The following is a 21,052-nucleotide window of genomic DNA, read 5'->3' as shown; positions in this document are numbered from 1 at the left end:
AGAAGTCGGACAGAGAGATAACTGAGAATTTTCCATTTGCAAATTAAAAAAAAAAAAAAAGAGCGATGAAAAAATGCTTAAAAAGAAGAACTTAGGCCAAAGGAACTTTTGGGAGAATGATGTTCAAATCCCATTTAATTTAATTTTATGTCTGTCCTGGTTTCAGCCAGGATAGAGCTGGTTTTCTTCACAGAAGCTGGTGTGAGGCTGTGTTTTGGACTTGGGATGAGAAACTGTTGATAATGTGCTGATGTTTTGGGTTGTTGCTGAGCAGTCAAGGACAGTCCAGCTTCTCGTGCTGGGCTGCCAGCGAGCAGGCTGGGGGTGCACGGGGAGCTGGGAGGGGACACAGCCGGGACAGCTGACCCAGGCTGGCCAAAGGGATATTCCCTACCATCTGACGTCATGCCCAGTACATAAACTGGAGTTGGCCGGGGGGTGGAAATCGCTGCTCGGGGACGGGCTGTCGATCACGGGGTGGTGAGCAATCGATATATTGGGCATCACTTGTTCTTGTACATTCCTTTGTTGGTATTATCATTGTTGTTCCCCTCTTTCTTTCTGTCCTATTAAACCGTGTTTATCTCAATCCACGAGGTTTTTTTTTCCTAATTCTCTCCCCCGCCCCACTGTGGGAGGGGGAGTGAGTGAGCGGCCGTGTGGTGCTTAGTTGCCGGCTGGGGCTAAACCACGACAATATCTTGAAATGTAACTGATGCAGAAAAGTTCAGAGGGTTGTTTAAGTGACATATCCATTTTAAGCTGGTTCTTTCTATATGCTCACTATGGACAGCAATGGTGATCTCTGAATAAAATTCAGTACTTTGTGAAAAGTACTATAAAAGTAGTCACTAAGGTCTTCCTGAAGGTCTCTGCCTTGCCTTTGATTGAGAATCTGATGGAGGAGAAACAAAAGCTCTTCGTAGCAGTTCACCAGACAAGGAGGAGGCCTGTATCAGTCAAGTATCTCCTTGTTTCTTCCCCATCTTGGCAGAAATCCAATGTTTTTTTGAAACAGAGCATCACAAACCTGACCCTCAGAAAAAGATGAGAGCTTGCTCCACAAAAAGTCACCTTTGACTGCAAGCCAGGCCTGACTTTTTGGCCTGCTTCCACATTTTTAAATCAAGGGAAAAATTATGGAGCCCTACCTGACAGGCTCAGGGCCAAGTGGTAGCCAGGGGCTCCCTGGAAGCCTGGCTCCCACAGAACTGTGAATTCATGTGGCTGCGGAGCGTTACAGTGGCTCTAGGATGCTGTCCTCTGAAAGTTTGTGTCTACTGCTAACCATGCATATGTTGTTCAGGTAGTAAGGCTACACAAACCTAAGGCTCTGAACCCAGTTAGCTTCAGTGAGGAAATATAAAGATAATTTCTGTGGAGTTAAAGACAACAAAGTTGGGAAAGACAGTGTCAAGGATTAGTCTTGCGCATAAAGGCTAAATTTCCTTGCTCAAAGTCACTCTTGCTCAAGTGCCAAATTCATACTGACAGAGGCATGGAAGCCCTAGTTTTAGACCATTTAAAACTTATGCTACATTCTGTTCCTGAAGAATTTGTAGATTTTTCTCTTTAGTTAGAAGGGTAATTTGTAACATATCGTATTGGCATGATGACAAAAGAGGTGGCTTTGAACAACCAGTGTCGTAAGAATTAAAAAATAAGGACAGACACACAATACCATGTTTTTATAATTGGATGAAAGAATTGTTAGTGAAAAAATAAAGTGATTGCTTTAAAGTTATTCAGTAGTACATGCTGGTTTTACTGTTTACATTTCATGCTCCTGCTTGAAATGTATGTATTGAAATGTATTGTATGCTCCTACAATGCACAGAATTATCATGCTGTTTATATGAAAAACATCCTGTTTATCAGAACTCAATGAGTAAAGTGTTTGAATTATAAAACTACAGTATTTTTAAATCATAAATATAAAATGGAAACTTGTTGCCATATACTTATTTGATACAGAGACACAGTGTCAAAAGCTTGCTATATTGTATCATGATTTTGTCATTTTTAACCTGAGGTTGGTTGATTTTTCATGAGCTTAACTCTGCCTGAAAAACTTGTGTTTTATGCTATTTTTTAGCTTTAGACAATTTTAGCAGTGTAAATTTGTTTTCAAAAGACTCAGGGAAAATTGTACACTCTTCTGAATAACTAAAGATGCTTTGAAGAAGAGGTTGTATGAAAATGCATGGTCAATTATCAAATCTGATGGGCTGCTTTAAGGGAATGTACTTATAAAAATAATCCAAAGCAGAAAATTTTGGTATGATGTGAACACATATACAACTTGACAGGTTATTCAATAGTACTTTTTTTTTATCCTGACATTTTTTTTTGTTTTAAACGAAAACTATGTTAGAAGAATGGCCCCAAACAATATGTTTTCTGTCAAATACATGAATATTTTCAGACAACTTTCCTAAATACAGCAAATTCTGAGTTAAATATGCAGCATTTCTAACACAACATTGGGCTCTGTCCATTACAGAATTAATTCAATTTCTGTTTAATAATGTATAGAGTGAAGTTGATTATTTAACTAAATCTTATTTATAACACACACAATTTTTAGTGTGCTCAGTCCCACAAGTAATATCAAATCTCCTCTTTACTGACAATGGCATTAATGGAAAAACTAATGAGTTTGAATAAGTTGCTTGTGTTTACAAAATTAGGTTCCAAATCAACACAAACATGAAAAAGGAAAAAAAAAAAAATTAAGATTTATTATGCTAAATTTGACACAGAATTTTATGTCTTAGATTTTTGAGACAGGAAATGACAGTGTCTGGGCTCCATCCACCTAATTCCAGGCAGAACTGGAAGGCAGGCCCCTGATACCCACTTCAATCCCTGACTGCAATCCAAAGTTCTTTGCACAACTAGATAATTCATCAGCTGCTTCACAAAGAAGCCTAATAATAATTGCCCATATTTGCTCAAAAATGCAGGAATCACCTTTACAGTAAACCAGACAAAACTTTAGCTCCATCCATCAAGAAGTCCAGTTCATTTTAGTTATGGTTTGGTCTACAACAAAGGCTGTAGTTTATATCTTTTCTTTAAGAAGTTAGTTATTAGTGCACTCAACAGAAAGCAAAAAATATTAATTCTGGAGTCTGGAACATATTTCCTAACCATGTCACTGAACAAGAAGGCCATGGAAAATTTGGACTAAATCAGATCTACCCTCTTTGTTAAAGCTGAACGGTGCACATCCAGGAATGGAATGAGCATTGGAGAGAAAGACAGGAGGATATCTCATTTCCAGTCTTTGCTTCCACTATCTGCATTTTGTACTAGGCTATTCCAGCAAAGACTAGAACTAGCCCCATTAAAGCAAGGGACTAGGTTCAGTCCCTCCTTTTGAACAGCCTCTCTGTCATGAGAACATTCCATAACGTGGAATTTTTTTTTTTCTTGAGAGCCTCCAGACAGCTGGCTAGTTTGTTTTTAGTTTCCACCTTACCAGCAAGTAACACAAACTAGACTTTTCCTTTTCTCCTTTGGATGTCACATTTTCCTGAGAAACTACTGATGTTTATGTAAAGGGATGGGATGCTGCTGCTGTAATTAATATGTCTCTACTGACTGCCAAGTTACTGTCTCAAAAAGACAGAGACCAATAAATATTTAAAAGTGATTTAAAGTTTGTGCATATAGTACCTGTTTTGTGGAAATCTTCATTGCTGAAATAACAGTGGGTTCCTAGGGGAAAAAAAAAAGTTAAAATATAAACATAAAAATTCTGCTAGAATGCTATTTGCCCAACCTAGAAACCCTGAAATTAAACTAGACACTCCTTAGTAATGGTGCTTCTTGTCGCCTTTTGCAGTGGAATAGTTTCTAGCTGTAAGTGAATTAGAATGCATGTACATATCCTGGTGCATCTTTGATTGCTATGTTGATTGTAGATATATAATTTTCCATGATTATTACAGTTTCATTGTGATTACTTTGTTACTAGTTTCACATCTTGAAATGAAGTTCTACACTTAATGTTAAAACTACATTTAAACAACTTCCCAGGTAACAGGAAAATAATAATGGCTGTGTCAAAATATGTAGATCCTATATAGTAAAGGCGATAACACTGAAATAAGCTTTTTAACCATATCAAGGTGAAAATCCCATTCCTGCAAAATTTTATTCATAAGAACAAGCCCTAGTCCCAAGCGTAATTTTGTTGACTGCACCACACTATCCATGTACAAAGAAGTTACTCATATCTGCAGTACATAGAACTAAAACTGGCAAGAGTTTTTTTGCACCCTGGAATACCCATTATTTAATCAAGCAAATGGATCACTAGGCGAGTTATTGTTCTAGCTAAGCCTACTCTTAATTATACTTCTCTGTAGCAAGCAGATGTCAAACCAAAATCTACTTTCTTACAAAACAGACTGTATGAAATATTTAACACAATAAATATGTTTAGATTTGTTTAAAAGACTGTTACACCTCTTAGGCCCAGCTGCTTGAGTGAATGTTAATCCTGAGAGTAAAAGTGGAATAATTTGGTTACAAAATGTGCAAGTCAATTCTGCATGAACTTTATTCCATCTAAGAATCTGCTATTGATCTCATACATCATACTCTTGGTTACGTATATTAATAAAGTCCTTATTAAGTTTTTACATTTATATAGCTTTCAACTTGTTTATCCTGGGAGAATTTGATATGGGTCAGTGGATGTTAAGTACATGGACTTGCCTTTACAAATGGGTTAACAGACCTTATATTAGAAAGCATCAATTAACTATAACATTTGAATGAAAATTGAACTCATTAGTCTGTTTGCTCAGCTGTTCAAAGAAATATTGCACAAATGGGGTTAAAAGAGGCATTTGTTATCAGTGTAACAGATACAGAAGACTTTCAGTTTCGTGGAATTATAAATGAAAAGCATTGTGTTATGGCCATTGCAGTTTAAGTATCAAAATACATTGTTTATGATGCACATAGACTCTTCAGTAACTAAAGAAAACTTACATTTCTTTAAGGTACCTGTAAAATCTGTTGCAAATTCCCTATTGAAAGATCCGTATCTTATGCATACAAATTCTGCTTATTCCACTGAAGTACATTAATGCCCTCTTTAAGGCTTAAATACATGCCAAAGTAGATAAATGAGTAAATCAGAACACCAAAATCCTTTAGTGTAATGAGCAAATACACATGTAAAGTAAAATACAAGATTTGAATTTGCCATTAACCATTCTACCTCTGTAAAGCCTTTCTGAAACAAAACTTTCACTCTATCTATTTTTTTTTCTTTCACTTTTCTATTTCTCTGATCTCCTTTACCTTGGCACTTCTACTTGATTTAGGAAAGAGACTCATACATTATCAACAACTGCCAAATTACCTTGCATTAATATAATGACTTTTGTGTGTATAAAAAAGAAGAAAAGCTGGGAGTCACAAATTACTTGTCTCATTTTCTCCTCATAGTTTCTACTTTATATTTCTGTTAAAAAAAAGAATTAAAAACCACCACATTTCTGCCTTCAAAAAAACCATGGATTTCAGAAACAGATACCCATTTTTCATTGGTATCTTGCACTCAAAACAGTGGTTTCTGTGTAAGATTGGTACCACTAAAAGCAAAGTTGCCCATAACAACAACAAAAAATATTGAAAATAATAATAAAAAGATTTACAAGCTCTGTTTAGATATGTTGTGTCTGTTCTGAAACCAAAGATAAAGTGATGGCAAGTGAGTATGATGAGGACATGGTGGCTGGGTCCCTGTGGCGGGTTCAGAGAAGTTCTTGTCAGCACATCTGGAGTAAGACCACGTGATGTGGGGCTGTCTGAGCACGCATCATCTGCACGCTGTCAGGTTAACCTCGTCTTCTCAGCGAGGTTAATCTGCTCCCCCTGAAAACCTGGGGCCTGTGAAATGGTGTCATAAAACGGCACTGACAAAAAGAATAATGTGGGGAATGTAAATGATTCGTCGTTGTGTACAAAACACACGACATCCCTGGGTTCTGTCTGGAAAGAGTTTGAAAGGTTTACTCAGCCTCTGTCTTGCAGGAGTGCCTATAGGATGCCTGATTTTTTGGGTGGTTCAGATGGGAAAACTGGAAGAGATTGATTTTCACAAAAAAGTACTAAAGATTGGGGGGTGTTTATGGTGTCTTGTGTCAAACCATGAAAATGAGACCCTAAAGTCACCTTTGAAAATATAAACACTTTCTTTGTTTCTCAAATTATTAGGCATAAGAAAGTTGTGCAGACCACTGTTTTTTCCGAAAGTATCTTCCTAGAGTTACACTATGCTGATAGTCTGAATACTCTTAAGAGTTTATGCATCTATTAAATTCGTGTATTGCGTATCTCTGTGGGAGAAAACAGACAGACATTATTCTCAGACTTGCACAGATACATATTTAACCACAGAATGTAATGGCACTACAATTCAGAGATACTAATTTACTTTTTAAACCAGAAAACAAGAGCACAGAATACCATTTCTTTTATCATTAACCTCCAGCTAGCACTGAATGTTTCAAGGTTTATTTTGACTAGTGTCTGGGTCTCTAAATGACAAGCTAATTAGAGGGGTATGCCAGGCTATTCCTTGGCTAGACTGCAAGAAGTTTAGTTTGCAGCTGTCCACAGAGAAATCTACAACCTGACACTTGAAATTTAGCCACACTTACCCGAAAGACTGTCATTTCTTCCAACAAGACTTCCTCTAATTCATGCCAAGTCTCCTTAGGAATTGAAACCACTTTAAGGACTGTTCCAATATCTTGAAAAGGAAAACAAAAAAAAGTTTTCAGGTGCTTAAGAAGCGTACTTCAGTTTCAGAGCAGCCAGAGTTTCTTGTACTATGCAATTATTTCACATGTAAAGATTGTGAGGCTACATATCACTGAGCACTCATTCAAAATACCAACTGCTATTTAAAATAACCTGGAAAAACATTGAATTTCAGTAGGATGTTTCACTGAAGTCTTTCAATTATCAAAACACAACAAATAAATAATAGTACAGTTATTAAAGAATGAGAAGGACTAAAATGCTATGTAAGTGACAGTATAAAATGACAGATGTTTCAGTCATGTAATTCAGGAAGGAAATGCACTAAATTTACCCCAATATGTTTTATTGTCTATTTTGAATATGATGTTTGTCATTCTTAAAATGCATGTGAAGATGCTGTCAGAAGGCTCAGTATGGATATAAAAACATCTGGACAAATGTTGTTAGACAGATGAAGCTGTTAGATCTCTTAAGTACATGCAATCTTCCCCATGTCAAACAAAGTAGCTAAGATGTATAAACCCCTTAAGGCATCTATATTTCTCTGTGTGATAGACACTAGTCTTCACTGAGGGGTAAAATGCACTAGAACTTGTATCTTCTGTTTAGAAATAGGTGTGTGCCAGCATTTCAGTACTATATCCATTTACATTCTTGGGGTTTTGCAATTGGCTTTAACATGAACAAGGTCAACACCTGAAATTCCAGAGCTACAGCTTTTGGTTTTGTGAATATGGTTGAGACTTAAGACCATCTCTGTTTTACAGCTTCTGGGTCTGTGATTTATTTGTTTGTTTCCATTAGTAGAATTTTCAGGGAACAACAAGAAAAAAAGGAATCATTTCTAGGTTGGTACACATCACTACAGACTCTCTGAAATGGAAACACTCTGGATTTTCTTTTTAATCAGCCAAGTATAGTGCCATGTAAATTATCATAGGAATAACAACTACAACCCTTTGAACTTTTCATGTTGCCCATTCTATATCAGTAATAGTTTAGGGGAAAATAAGGCATTTTAACTGGATAAAATTCTCAAAGTAACAGAACTATAAAGTTCAACATTCTCAAAACAAGAAGTAACCAACAATTACACAAAATCAAAATATATTTTGTATGTATATATTTGTGTGTTAGTTGAAACTTCTGATTAAAAAGATGACAACTCACCACTTTTATACTGAAAATTCATACAAAATCAAAACAAATAGATTACACAGGTTGAAAATGTTTTTATAAGTTGACTAACTTAAAAGCTATTAATTTAATGAGAAAATTCTGGTATTTCAACTCCTTTACATAAATTTAGAACAAAATATTCTAGAAATCCTAGACTACCCTGTACAACCGAGATTTTCAATTTTTCCATCTGCTCCCCTTTAAGGAGATGTTGGTTTCTAAGCACATATTTTTGGAAGTTTAGAAAGAAGTGATTTTTTTCCACAAGATATCTACATCACTGTTTTCTTTCATTAGTCACAAATTCATAGATTCTTTTTTTAAAAAGAAACAACAGTTCTTTCTTAAACCAACATCAACAACAACAAAGCAAAGCATGGCTTTCTTTTTATTTGGGCAGCTACATGTACAAACTAAACTAGTAAAATATACTAGATAAGTTGTTTTGGAAGTGGTTTTCATTATGGTTGCTGCTACTAGTTGAATATATTTAATTCAAGAAATATCGGGAACAATATAGAAAAAATGTAATATAAACTTCAAAACAAGAAGAAAAAAATCCACATTTCTACAACAGAGTAATTCAGAACAACAGATAATTTAGTGTTAGTTATATTTGTAATTTAATGGATGAGTTCATTTCCTTAATTATCCTGATAATTTGCTGACTGTGGTTTTGAGATAAATATATTGTATGGGTAAAAAAAAGAACTCTGATCCAATAAGTATAACAGTGTAGCAATGTGTCATGACTGTATTCTGTGTTGGACCACGGCTGTCACAGTGTGACTCAGTCACAGTCCATCAAATGCCATATTCTAGAAATAAAGGGGTATTTTTGATAAAACAGCACACGGGAAGCTGTGGGGCCTGAGCGGGCAGTGAGCAGACATAAGTTCCCCACATAATGTTGTTTCCAAAAAAAGTCTGACTTTTAAGTGGATCCTGCAACAATTACAGTCTCTTGATGCTTGAGAAAGCCTCTGAGGTCAAAGATACACTGTGTTAATCACTACGGCGACTCTGGTCAGGCCACAGGTACCAAAGTGGGGCTTTATCTGCGTTCTAGATCAAGTTTTACAGAGTACTATTTCAAACAACTTCACACAAATGGAATCAGGCTTCTCCTTTAGGATCAATAGGCTCTGCTAAGTAAGATAAGATTACTGTTATTAATTTGCTTTACTGACAGATGTACCTTGACTGTGCCAAATGATCCCAAACATCAGACACTCAGGATATGCATTAAGTGCGTATCTTAAATCCTGTTTTTTTCTGATATAATTTCAAGCATGCCGATAGGATTTTATTTCCATTGTGAAACACACTCGTACAATCACAGTGGGAAAGAAACTGCTCAGCTAAAGATTTCACCCACAGGAAAGGAAAATGTGACCACACTGGATGGCTATTAATTATGTTGTGTTCATTTATCATCAGTTATTCAATGAAAAGGAAAAACAAGTATTTCGTCAACATATTGAAGTTCAGCAGCATGTGGGAATAATGTAGATTGCTGTAACGGCAATGGGAAAATACAGAGAAATGTATCTAATCTGATGGGACAGACCTGCACAAAAAAATCCAGTAATCCCCAGAGAGCTTAATTCTGGCTTTGTCATAGGTTCAGGTCATCAAGTGGAAAACTGAACTGTGACCAGAGTCTCTAGTCTGCTCCCCGGCTTGTTCTTTGCTTCGGGAAGATGTAAAATGTGCTGATTGTGTATCTGTTTCTGGTTTCTTTGACTTTCACCAGCCAGCTCAGTGCAGCTTTCTGGCAGAAGGCAGGCAGGGCCTCAGTTCTGATTCTTTTCCTTTCCCACTGTGTGGAAGATGCCCTTTCCTCATTCTGAAATTCACAAGAAGGACAGCGAGCTCAGAGGAGCACCTTTTGTGCCCCAGCTCCAAGCACAGGTATTTTAACACCTGTTCTTGTCCCATGAGGGTATAACCTCCTACTGGAAAAAGAACAGTTTCTGTAGACAAAAGTAGTATTTCAGGAAATAATAATGCTCTGCACTTATGAAGCTGTGTTTTTGTTGCTGAAATCTCTTTTGGCAAGTGCAAGTAATAACCTTTCAATACTTTTCTTACTGTTCTTGGGCACAAATATCAGCAATGTTGGATGGGATCCCGAGCACGCACTTACCACACACCTGAATATTAGTGGTTTAAGGAACTGAGTGCCTAAATTCCCAACACAAAGGTAAGAGCTAGGTATTATTGAGGCTCTTTCAGAGTGAGACCTTGCCTGACTAATTTAGATAGGAACCACTATATGTAATGATAGTTATCTAAAAGCTATAGCTCAGGTTTAAGCAAGTCTTCCTGGACTGTCTGAAAGCAGACAGGAACTTCTGCATAACTATTCATCTTACTCTAATAGGGGTCTTGAAGAAAGTACAATGAATCTCTCTCTGGAAGTGCTTCTCTCTCTCTCCTTTGCAGAAGCCAAGGCATCTTTCTTAGACTGAATGTCAAACTTTGGTGAGATAAATGCCACCTCTTGCGCTCAACATGTAGACATAAATCAGCTCCTTATGTTTGCTCAGCATCATACTCTGGATGCTGAAGGGCTTGTTCCCTCACATTGCAGCCAAGTGGAGTATTGACATTAATTTTTTTCCTGGGTTGAAGCAGGTAATAGAAGACTTGTTGAAAGGCACAAAACACCGCCAATTGTAGATGGCATTGAAGTCTCTAATGTGTGATGGAAAATATATGTATTGTGTAAAATCATATGAAACTACTTTTCAATGTTTTATGCAAAACATATTGTAGCACTGGTATCTAATAACTCAGTTCACAGCTTTAAAGAGCTGGAACACTTTCTGCAGAGCTGCATTTCCTGCAGTAAATGTTCTGAATTGCTACGCATGCACTGTGTTTGGTACACAAAGCTTTGTCAGCTCTCGGTTTGCTCATAATAATTGCAGGCATTAACATGAAAGAGACCTTGAGACTTATTGCTTTCGAAATCTGACCCCAGGTCTAGAGCACCAGAACTGTGCTTAAAGCAAGTCAAAAATTGGACTGTTATAAGACAGACAGCCAGGCAGATATTTTTTGGTCGAAAGCTGAAAAGAAACAGTGGGGTTTTGGTTTGATTTGTTTTCACTTCATAATGCCAATGTCTAATTACTAGCAATTATGTTCAATAGACGTTTAAAATACTTTTATTCAATATAACTGAAACACCAGCCAACTAAAGGAATATCTTCAAAGGTGAAGCAGCAGATCCACCAACTGCATCAGCAAAGTTCTCAAGCCACTGAACTTAGGTAAATGCATATCAGCTAATTTCTGGCCACTGTTATTTCTCATTAGTACCCTTCTGGAAAAAAAAAGTCTTTTCTGAGTGCATATTTCCACTTTTATAAAATGCCCAAGCTGTACGATTCTGCAAATGCTTTGGAGAAGATATCATGTTTCTATTTGAATACCAACTCTTCTTAAACCACTTTGTATGTGCCAGATATATTAAGTAAAATGATGCACTCTTCTAGCTAAAGAGCTGGGCATCTCAAGGCAATACCTGAAATACTTGAAAGGCACACAAGACATTTCCCGTACCTGGATACTTGCCTCATTCCTGTTAATACTTCTTATGCTGCACTTCAAAATGAGAACCACAAAACTTGCATTTTAATACTAAATTATAATTAATAAGGCAAGATATTTCTAATAAAATTCCCTAATAACAGTAGTTGAAAAGAGAGCGGTTTGATCTTAATCCAGCTGGCAAAGCTCCTAAAGAATTAAGCTATGCAGGCCACAGCCTGAACTTGTAGCAGTGAATGTATGTAACAAAGACCTCCCCAAATTTTCACACGTATACACTATTCTGTCAGTGTTCTGTCTTTCAGAGTATGAAATTTCATCTGATCTATGTCTCCATAATGCCTGGAGGAGCATACAGTGTAGATTCAAATCTTCTCACCTGTGCCAATGAACATCACATCGTATTGGCCATCTTCTGCATCTACTCGATCTACTACTATTTGTGTGAATTGGTAATCCACGTCTGTTTTGATCATGATTGGACGGTTGTTGATGGGGAATACTGGGTTGTACATAGCTGGATGACTTCTTGCAAATGTTATAACTTCATCAGGAAGGTCCTTGGTGGAATCAAAGCCTCCAAATGTTTTACTGGGACACTGGAAATAAAAAAGAAAATGTTTTACATTTTATTATCAAACACTAGAAACATATTAGAAATCTATTTCATTACAATCATCCCGACTACTGCAGTCTATAACTAAATATGACAGGACATCTCAGTGTTTCATGACAGACAGCAGAAGTTAATTCCATCACTGAAAGTCTCTTTTTTTTTCATTTTGGACTTAGATCAATATGGTTAACAGAATGTAAATGATCCTTATACATAATTTTTCTTACTACTATGCAGTGCAAAAGGATTTTCAGTCATTTACTGCCATTAATTGGCCAAAGGAATAAATCCTGAACTATCTAAAATCATTCAATATGAGAATTTCAAGCAGTTTAAGTATTTGGTTACATATACAACAGAAAATTAATTAATGATGCCACCATCTTTGTTTCAAAGTATTGTCTTCAGGATTTGACTGGAAGTCAATTCCTCTCTAAGGAACCAAATCTTTAAATGCTGCTACAATTCCCTGTTACACTGACTTTTCAAATTCCTGCTTGTCTCAACAAGCGTGTGTCATCCATGCAGTCCTGATAATGTGGATCCTGTTACACTAAATCAAATCAAATGTGTCATGTCCTAAATGCATCTCTTTTCTCTCCATTGATTCTAAAGAAAGCCTCATGTGAGTGTTGCTGCTCATACTGTCAATGTGAACAGTTAGGTAAGACGACTCTTGCCAAAGAACTGAAATAAGTCTTCACTGTTGTGTATTGTGCAGTAACAGAAAAGTTAACATCCCCTTGGAATTAAGCTGGTCCCCATGAAATAATACAGTAGAGTCCTTTTGCCCCCTTATTCAGCCATGGGTAGGCCAGACAGTTTTGCCTCTAATCTGTGAAATGCAAAGGGTTCTCATTCTCCCAATGTGAGCAAAATGTAGAGGCTGAGAAGGGAAGGAGAGGTATGACCATGGCTTTGGTAGCCACAAAAATATTGTTCCACTTTCACCTATTGCATGTCCCCATGGGGAGACTCAAGAATCACCACCATTTGCCCTCATCTCCTCTGTAGAATTGCTAAGTATTTTATGACCAATTACAGGTTACTTTAAAGTAAGTTAGGAGGGTGTTGGTAATGTTGAATGAATGAAGAAAATGGGCCACAATTAAATTAAATTAAATCACCAGCCCAAAGATACTTGGCAAAGAACTTACTTGGTGTCCCCCACCCTAATTTGTTCAGATACCTGTTTAAGACATATAAAACGCTGAAACCTAGTTGACAATAATTATCTTTGCAGCATGTGAACCTAAAATATAAACAGTTGATGTTAAATTGCCCTAGATAATTTGTCCTTTATATCCACATACATAATATCTTCCAATTAAATTAAAAACCTAGAGGACAACATCTTATTAACGAAGAATCCAGACCTTGCAGGATGCTCAGCAGAAGAAATCAATTGTCTTTGCTATCACCTTGATCAAAATTATTAATAATTCATCAGAAATTGAATTAAAAAATCAATATTTTCAAAAGGAGTAGTTGTTGTACTCAGCAAAGGGACACTTCCAGCATGGATGTATAAAGTGTAAATTGTCTCTTTTTGGCATATTTGTTAGTAAGCAAATTCCTGCATTCTGTTCCATTAAATGGTATGGAAGGGAGGAAGGGAGGGAGGGAGGACGTTTGATTAATGCATGTGAAGCAGACTAAGCAGAAAGCAAGTTAGTTATCTACTTTATAGTGTCAACGTTCTCCAGCATTTTTATTATTATATGCTCTTGCTCTCTCTTACAGAAATATTACAAAGATAAAATCAGATAGGCTTTTTAGGCTTTTTATAATCATTGGCCAAACCTTTGTCTGTCTCAAAGATTGTGTTTAAAACTCTACACTTCAATTTTAAGTTTGCTTTACATCTCGGTTAATATTCTAACTACAGTTCAATACTAATTACTCAGAGTAATTAGATAATGATTAATTAGACAATATATGCAAAGTACTTCAAGTATAAAAATCACTACACAAGAACCAAGTATTGTTAATTGCAGCTGGGCAAACACTGAAAAACAACAGTAAATGAATATTCATTTCAATTTTAAGTAAATGAATTTCAGCTGTGTTTCAATTGCTTGAATATTTGCTTTCTGGCTCATTTTCTAACAAAGGATTTTACTTGCAGCAATGTTGACCAAGACATATTTTATGCAGAAAAACCATAAAACTAGAATTAGTGTCATCATTGTGTGTGTTTAAATGAGACTCCCAATTCTGACAGCCAGATTACTGCTTGGATCCCCTGCTTTTCTGAGAATAAACAATGATAGCATCTTTGTGCTTTTCCATCTAAAGTTTAAAGTGCATTACCTGGACTAGGCTGTGGCTCACATTCATCCCACCCCACTTTAGGAAACTAACTGAGATGAAATTAAACTCTTTTGGCTATAACTCCCTTCCTTGTGAATGGAGTGAAATGGGCACCATCAGTAGGTGAGATTTAGCCCGTCCATAGTCCAAACTGCTTGCAAAGGAATTTCAACCCACAGAAAGTCTGAGCTGTCCTGAGGAGGAAAGTCCTGTCACATTTACTTACGTTATGGTCACAAAACCAGGATACACAACAAAAACATTACCCTTAATGCTAATGACAGGACTGCTTTTCATATTTGTGGGTCTACGTCAAGCTAATTGGCAAGGCACTTCATCACAACTCATGGTTATATACCTAATCAATCCTACTGATAGCAAGGAAATAGTTTTCAGGTGTCAAAATATAGGCATGAATACAAATGTCCTGAAACGGTTTGGAGAAATGTGCTTGATCTTGGATTCAAGCAGAGTCAAAAGAACTCTTGCATTTAACATTCACTTTCTATCCCTGGTCCCCAGTATACCATGTCAGGGGTTTTCATTAGTCAGGAGGAGGTAACTAGGCTGTACCTTAATTGGCCTATTAGGGAATCCAACAGAGTAAGTCAATAGCTAATTTTGGTGGGAGCAAAAAATGCTTTGGTCATAACTGAAGATAACACCATGAAGCGGAGAAAACTTGAGCTCTGTAGCTGAATTCACAGAAAGTCAGATATGAATGCAGGATGAGGTACTCCATTCAAGATAAGGTATATACAAAAATCCTTCCTCCTCTTCCAAATGTTGTTAAAAGGTTAAAAAAAAAATAGATCTTAAAGGAAAAATCTGTCAATTTCTTTGTTAAATGTGAAGCTGGTGTAGAATCATTTACAAAGTTTTCTGACTTTTCAAAAGAACCTCCAGATGCTCAAGAAGTTTACTGGCACCTCACCTATCAAATTCTTCAGATAATTCAGCACTGTTTAACTGCAGTGAGATCTGGAACTGAGTCACTGTAAGAAGCTCAGGTTTTGTTTCTCCTTTGCCTTTCCCCACTTCTTGGAATAGGAAGCCACAAGTCTGACATCTAAAGGAACTTCAAAAACCTTTCTTCTTTATTCTTAAGAGGTCTTCAAAGCAATTCAAAATATATCAAATTTCATCAATTTAGAAACAAAAAGCTCCTTTTCAGCCAGAAATGTGTCTCATTGTAAAATTCAGTTTTATCCTACTAATACAACAGAATGATTTTAGCCACTGTGCAGTGAAAACAAAAATTTTTTTTCAAAGTGGAAGACACCAGGATTAGAGTCACTGGCAATGGGCTAGGAGAAATGGATGGCCTCAGCCACTCTGTAATTAACATAGTTTACAGTGTCATGGCCTCTTGCACTACATGATGTGACTGCAGGGCTATGCAGAATTGTATAACTTGGGATCACATTCACCCTTAGGCAAGAAAAATGTTTACAATGAAATCTGAATATCTTTGCCCTTTCTTTGTGAATCTTAGTGTAAGTATGTTATAGTGAAATTGTAAGGGTAAAATCCATTCTGAGAGAGTAGCCGGAAAAAAAGTTAACTGTATTAACTGAATACTTAACTGTATTACCCTACTTTGGCAAAAGATCTAGTGGCTTAGGTCACTTAATCACTTAGGGTTTGGATTTGGGTCCCTGCTTTTCTGCTTGTTCTCAGGAATTTTATCAAGTTATTCTCCCATATGGACCCAAGCTCAAGACCCTCAGACAAGTCTTGGAATAACCCACAGGCTCTGAGGCAGGCAGAGCTGGGTTGTCAGTCTCTAGGGCAAATATCTGAGCTGTGCATTCAGAATCTCAATAGAGCTGCATCCGCTCTCTCCTCAGGAATGAATGTAACAGAGCCACTGTGCAGCAGTCAGTTCTTCATCTCAGTCTATTCCTGTGATAGAAACATGTACCATTCTTCTTTGTTTTACATAATGTCTATTACTTGTTTTTGTTTAGAAAGGTTAATCAATACTGGAATCAAAGAGGAATATAAATAAACATAATAATGAACACTAACTTATTAAGTCTGTCAGGCTGAAAAGAAGATGGCATTAGCTATACAAGAAATACCAAAAATATCTACTCCTTCACATTTCCCACAGGGATGTAAAACAATACAACTTCATAAAAAAAACTCTGACATATCAGCATTAACTAGAGTAATTAAAAAAAAAAACACCTAGTTTAGCATCAAATGACAAATTAAACTGCTCCTATGTTGCAGAGCTTGTATTTTAACTCTGGAAAAAATTAGGAATCCCTTTAGCAGTTGTAGCAAGAGAGCAAGGAAAGCTGAGGAATCCAGCTGTCAGGGAGCCACTGTTTTCTTTTAGTTAGGTAGTCATTTTCATTAGGCTGAGCTTATATATTGTCTAACTGTTGGAGATCAGTTGAAAGATCAGTTTTGAAAGAACAATTTCAAAACATACCAGAAAAAAGTAGAAAATCTGATGATTTAAAAGAAAGGTTCAAAGCTATTCCTGGTTTGTTTTGTGCCTTATATTTAAGGAGATTTTTAAAAGAATATTATAAACAGATATATTATTTACATTTACACTTTACACTTACATTTACATTTACATGTTTATATATATTAATGTGTACATGTAAGTTTAATTTTCAGCAATGATATTTCAGAACTTAAATGGGCCAAGCTGATTTATACTAGCTAAGGAGCTACCCTAATGTATACAATTAATGTTTTTTTCATAAATGTCCCATCTTCTTAGACTACTGGTAATTTCTGAGGCAGGTAAATTTTTCTAGAATGTGATGACATCAGCTGGGAGTTATAAATATGGATGTCTTATATTGATATTTTAGTAATTTATAAACTTCAATGAAAGAAATAGGTAGTCGCATAAATTTTAAAAAATGACAGTGGAATTTAGAAATTGTTATAGTCACTCTATCATCCATTGCAGAAATATCTCTCTTACTGTACCAGATTCAGTGTCAAGAATAATTGAATGTTTCTTAACAGCCAGACAGATGCTCTGTTTTCTGTTCATTCTCACTAAGAATGACTCAACCAATATTTGGAACAAAGACAAATTCCAAGGAAAGTACAATGCAGAGTAATTTATTAAACATTTGACTCTCAGGAAGGTTCTCCAGCCATTCCTTAAACTTCTGCTGAAGTTGTTAATATGAATTAAAATCCAAATGAAGTTGCTATTTCAGTTTCATATTTTACATGAAAATCAGTACACTTTGGACCTGGAGGAGTTGTTGGATTTCCCTTCTGCCATCCTATCCATTTCATTATCTTTTTCAGTTTCTTTCCTGGATCTCAGCTGAAGGCCCATGTAATGTGTCAAAATATTTTCCATAGTTTTCCCTTTTTAGACGACTGTATTACTTAGGGTACTTACAGTTCCTGGCCGTGGATATGGCACTCGCCCTTGGTAGGGAACCCACTGGTAGTTTGGGCCATCTCGGTGGGCATAGGGACCAAGAAATACCCTCCTCACATCAGTCATGCTGTACATACACACTGCTGACCCCTTGAAGATATTACTAAAAATGAGGAGAGAAGAAATCAAATCAGGTTCTTTAAGGAAAGGCCATGGGAATAGCAGCTTGTTGCTTTCTAATTTATTGCATGTGCTGATTATCAAAACTCTGACATGCTCTCAGAGCAATCCAAACTCACCTCCTGTGAAAGTTCAGCATAACTGATACGATCTCTCAGTCGTTTTCCTAAGCAGATGGCTGCTATTCCACTATTTAAAACATATTGTCCCCAGAAGGCCAAAGCCCCAGTTTGAGTAAACTTCAATGGAGCTATCCCTAGAGGTCTATTCAATTCTTTCCTACATTTTGTATTTTTCTATTTTTTTAGCAGTTTCTTCTGTCATTTGGGCAGCACAGCCACAAGCTTCAGTTTTGTTTCTTACCTTGAGATTTCTTACAGATGACAGTAAGTACTTGTAAATCTCCCTCTTCTATGCCTGGTTATCACTAGAAACATTCCTTCTGTTTAGAAACTAAAACTTTTGTCCTTCACAGATAAATGTGGCAATGCAACCAGTACTGCAAACCTTCCTCAGACGAAAGTTACAAGTACAATTTTGGTCTCAGTGAAAGCACAATAAAAGCCAAATGTTCAAGTCACAGTTATGTGTGATACAATAACAGAACTTTTGAAATATTGTTAAACTTTCCAGATTTCAGCAATATTTTCCACCAATACCTCCCATAGTAACAAATTTCTCACACTGCAGATTTCCTATTTCACCTTGCTGCTAAACAAGAATATTAATGCTTGTGTTATTTTTCCAGGTCTGTGTGGGAAGGGCTACAAATTCTGATCCCCACTATAAAAAGCCAATTCAATTGCAAGAACAGCTTGAGAAACAGATAGTCTTTGTGATTACTTGCTTCAGAGTGATGATGTACATTGCTCATAAGAAAAGAAACCTAATTCATTACTTCTTACTGCCACTGACTTCTCAGTTCAAAGGTTAAGAAAATTTTGTGTTTCTTAAAAACATTTTTAACAAAGAGACCTATTTAAAACAAGCAGCCACACAAGTTTCCATGCAAGTAAAATGATATGTTCTATACCTGGAAGTTGTAAACACTCCATAGACTATTGGATTTTTAGGGTCCTTTGAGTTCATTAGGAACACATCCTCTGTAACAAGAGATGGAAAAGAAAATGAAGTTAAATTCATATGGATAATAACTGACAACATTTCTGTAATCAAAGCCATTTCTGCCACTTACGTAGTTCATCAAAGTGCGTGTCAATGCCATTGGGTCCTGGCACAGAACAAATCAGACGTGCTTTGAGGAAAGTTGTCCATTTGTTAACAAGGCTCCTGTGTCCACCAAAGTCATTCTAATGACAAAAGTATTTTGCATTAATATCTAGTAATAATCTTTGTTTGAAGTATCAGCAGAGTACAGACAAAATACAGTAAATAACCACCAAGATGCTACTTATAAGAAAACAGAGAAAAGGATTCACGTTCTACATACAAGAGCATTATCATGTTGTCAAAGACATTAATTCTGAAACATTTACATTGTATTGCGACATGCGACGTATTTCATAATAGCACATAATTAAAAAAAAAACAAACAAAAAACCCAACCTCTTTATATATTGTAATACATCATATAACACTGGAGAAAGACAAGAGAGGCAGAATATTTTACTCCAGAGCTCTCAGGCTGACATGTCCTGATAAAGCTTAAGGGGTTTATTACTCTTAACTGGGTAGCAACAAAGTAGAAATGCAAGTTGCAAGTGAATAAAGTAGATAAAAATGCCAGAACAGTGGTATCAGTTGTACAGTGGCAAAACTTATGAATAAAGTGCACCAAGGCCTCCATACTTATGGGGTAATTGGTTTTCTAGCAGCTACCTCTGGATTTGCGGAGATAAACTGAAATTATGCTTATGGATTAACATAAAATTTTACTGTAAAGATCATAATTGCCAAAGCTACAACATTTATTAATATAATTTAATTTGCAGAAATCTTTTAAAAAGTCTGTCAGAAAAATATTTAGATGTTTATCAGCGTGGATGAATGATTCAATCTGCGGTCATTAAGGGTCTTCTGAACGGTTGCCAATTTCTACAGCTAAGCTTAAATAACTGTTTTGTTAAATCTTCTTTTGCCTCTGTTTTAAAGATTTTCACTGATGTGGGAATGGAAAGGTACTAACATTCCTTTAAAACGTAAATTCTTCAAATGTTTTTGGCCTACCTGGAAGTATCACATTTCCTGTAAAAGATTCTCATTTTTGCAGACACATTCTAAGCCTCAGAAGATGCCTATGACTTTTTAAACAAAACATCTTAGTTTGTGAAGCTTCCCCAAACAGAGAACAACTGAATAGTATACTTTTGGGTGTGTTATCCCCTATTTTTCACTTGGGATGATCTCTGCTTTAGTAAAATACCAGTGTTAATACTGAATAGTTTACAGGTAAGAAAATGCACTTCCTAAAATAACTTTCAAAGTGTCCTCAATCACACAATCACACAACGAAATAATCATTTTACCTTGCAGATCTGCCCTATTCTGGCATGAGTGGCTTTTCCAGTGTGCTCTCCATCAATTGCATTTTCACGGAAGAAGAAATAGATTTTGTCATCTTCTGGATTGTCACTCTCTGGTATCAGATGAGCACTAATAAATCTAGGATCTGAGAAGACAATGCCGTTGTGCATGTTACTACTCCATGAAATGAATCACTTCTTTATATAAATGAATTGTGATTTTGCTTCCCAAGAATCAATCTTTGCATCAAATGGCAAATGTATCTATGTTAGGTACATCCTTAACGATTAACATGTGACAGGTATTTACATTCCTCTTATCTTTAATACATAGAGGTGTTTGCTACACACATTTAATGAACAGATCTTAAATAATTATTGGAGCAATTAAACATTCATGAAACTTCTTTACAAATGGTTGTATAATATTACAGCATGGATTCCTAATTACATGTATTTATTACTGACATTCTTTTTGTTTGAATGTTTTAATTTTGGTCAATAAACTTTCTGTATGTGTCACACGTAAAATCAGAGAATTATTGAGACAAATGTAAT

At 36.1% G+C, this 21,052-nt stretch overlaps 1 protein-coding gene across 1 annotated transcript in view; it reads right to left on the bottom strand.

The window, feature by feature from the left end:
- SEMA3A (sema domain, immunoglobulin domain (Ig), short basic domain, secreted, (semaphorin) 3A) overlaps nucleotides 1-20,665 on the bottom strand; it is a 37,684-nt gene extending 17,019 nt beyond the window's left edge. The window contains exons 1-7 of the mRNA XM_010294425.1: nucleotides 20,498-20,665; nucleotides 19,207-19,321; nucleotides 19,045-19,114; nucleotides 17,850-17,994; nucleotides 11,912-12,131; nucleotides 6,687-6,778; nucleotides 3,682-3,723 (exon numbers count right to left, since the gene is read on the bottom strand). Coding sequence (XP_010292727.1) covers nucleotides 3,682-3,723; nucleotides 6,687-6,778; nucleotides 11,912-12,131; nucleotides 17,850-17,994; nucleotides 19,045-19,114; nucleotides 19,207-19,321; nucleotides 20,498-20,665 — 852 coding nt within the window. The remainder of the gene's footprint in view (nucleotides 1-3,681; nucleotides 3,724-6,686; nucleotides 6,779-11,911; nucleotides 12,132-17,849; nucleotides 17,995-19,044; nucleotides 19,115-19,206; nucleotides 19,322-20,497) is intronic.
- Between the last annotated feature and the right edge of the window lie 387 nt (nucleotides 20,666-21,052).

This window comes from Phaethon lepturus, unplaced genomic scaffold (genome assembly GCF_000687285.1).
Source record: "Phaethon lepturus isolate BGI_N335 unplaced genomic scaffold, ASM68728v1 scaffold11099, whole genome shotgun sequence".
In the NCBI taxonomy this organism is placed as follows: Eukaryota; Metazoa; Chordata; class Aves; order Phaethontiformes; family Phaethontidae; genus Phaethon; species Phaethon lepturus.
Note: the sequence above shows the minus strand (reverse complement) of the source record. Positions and strands in the feature narration are given on the sequence as shown.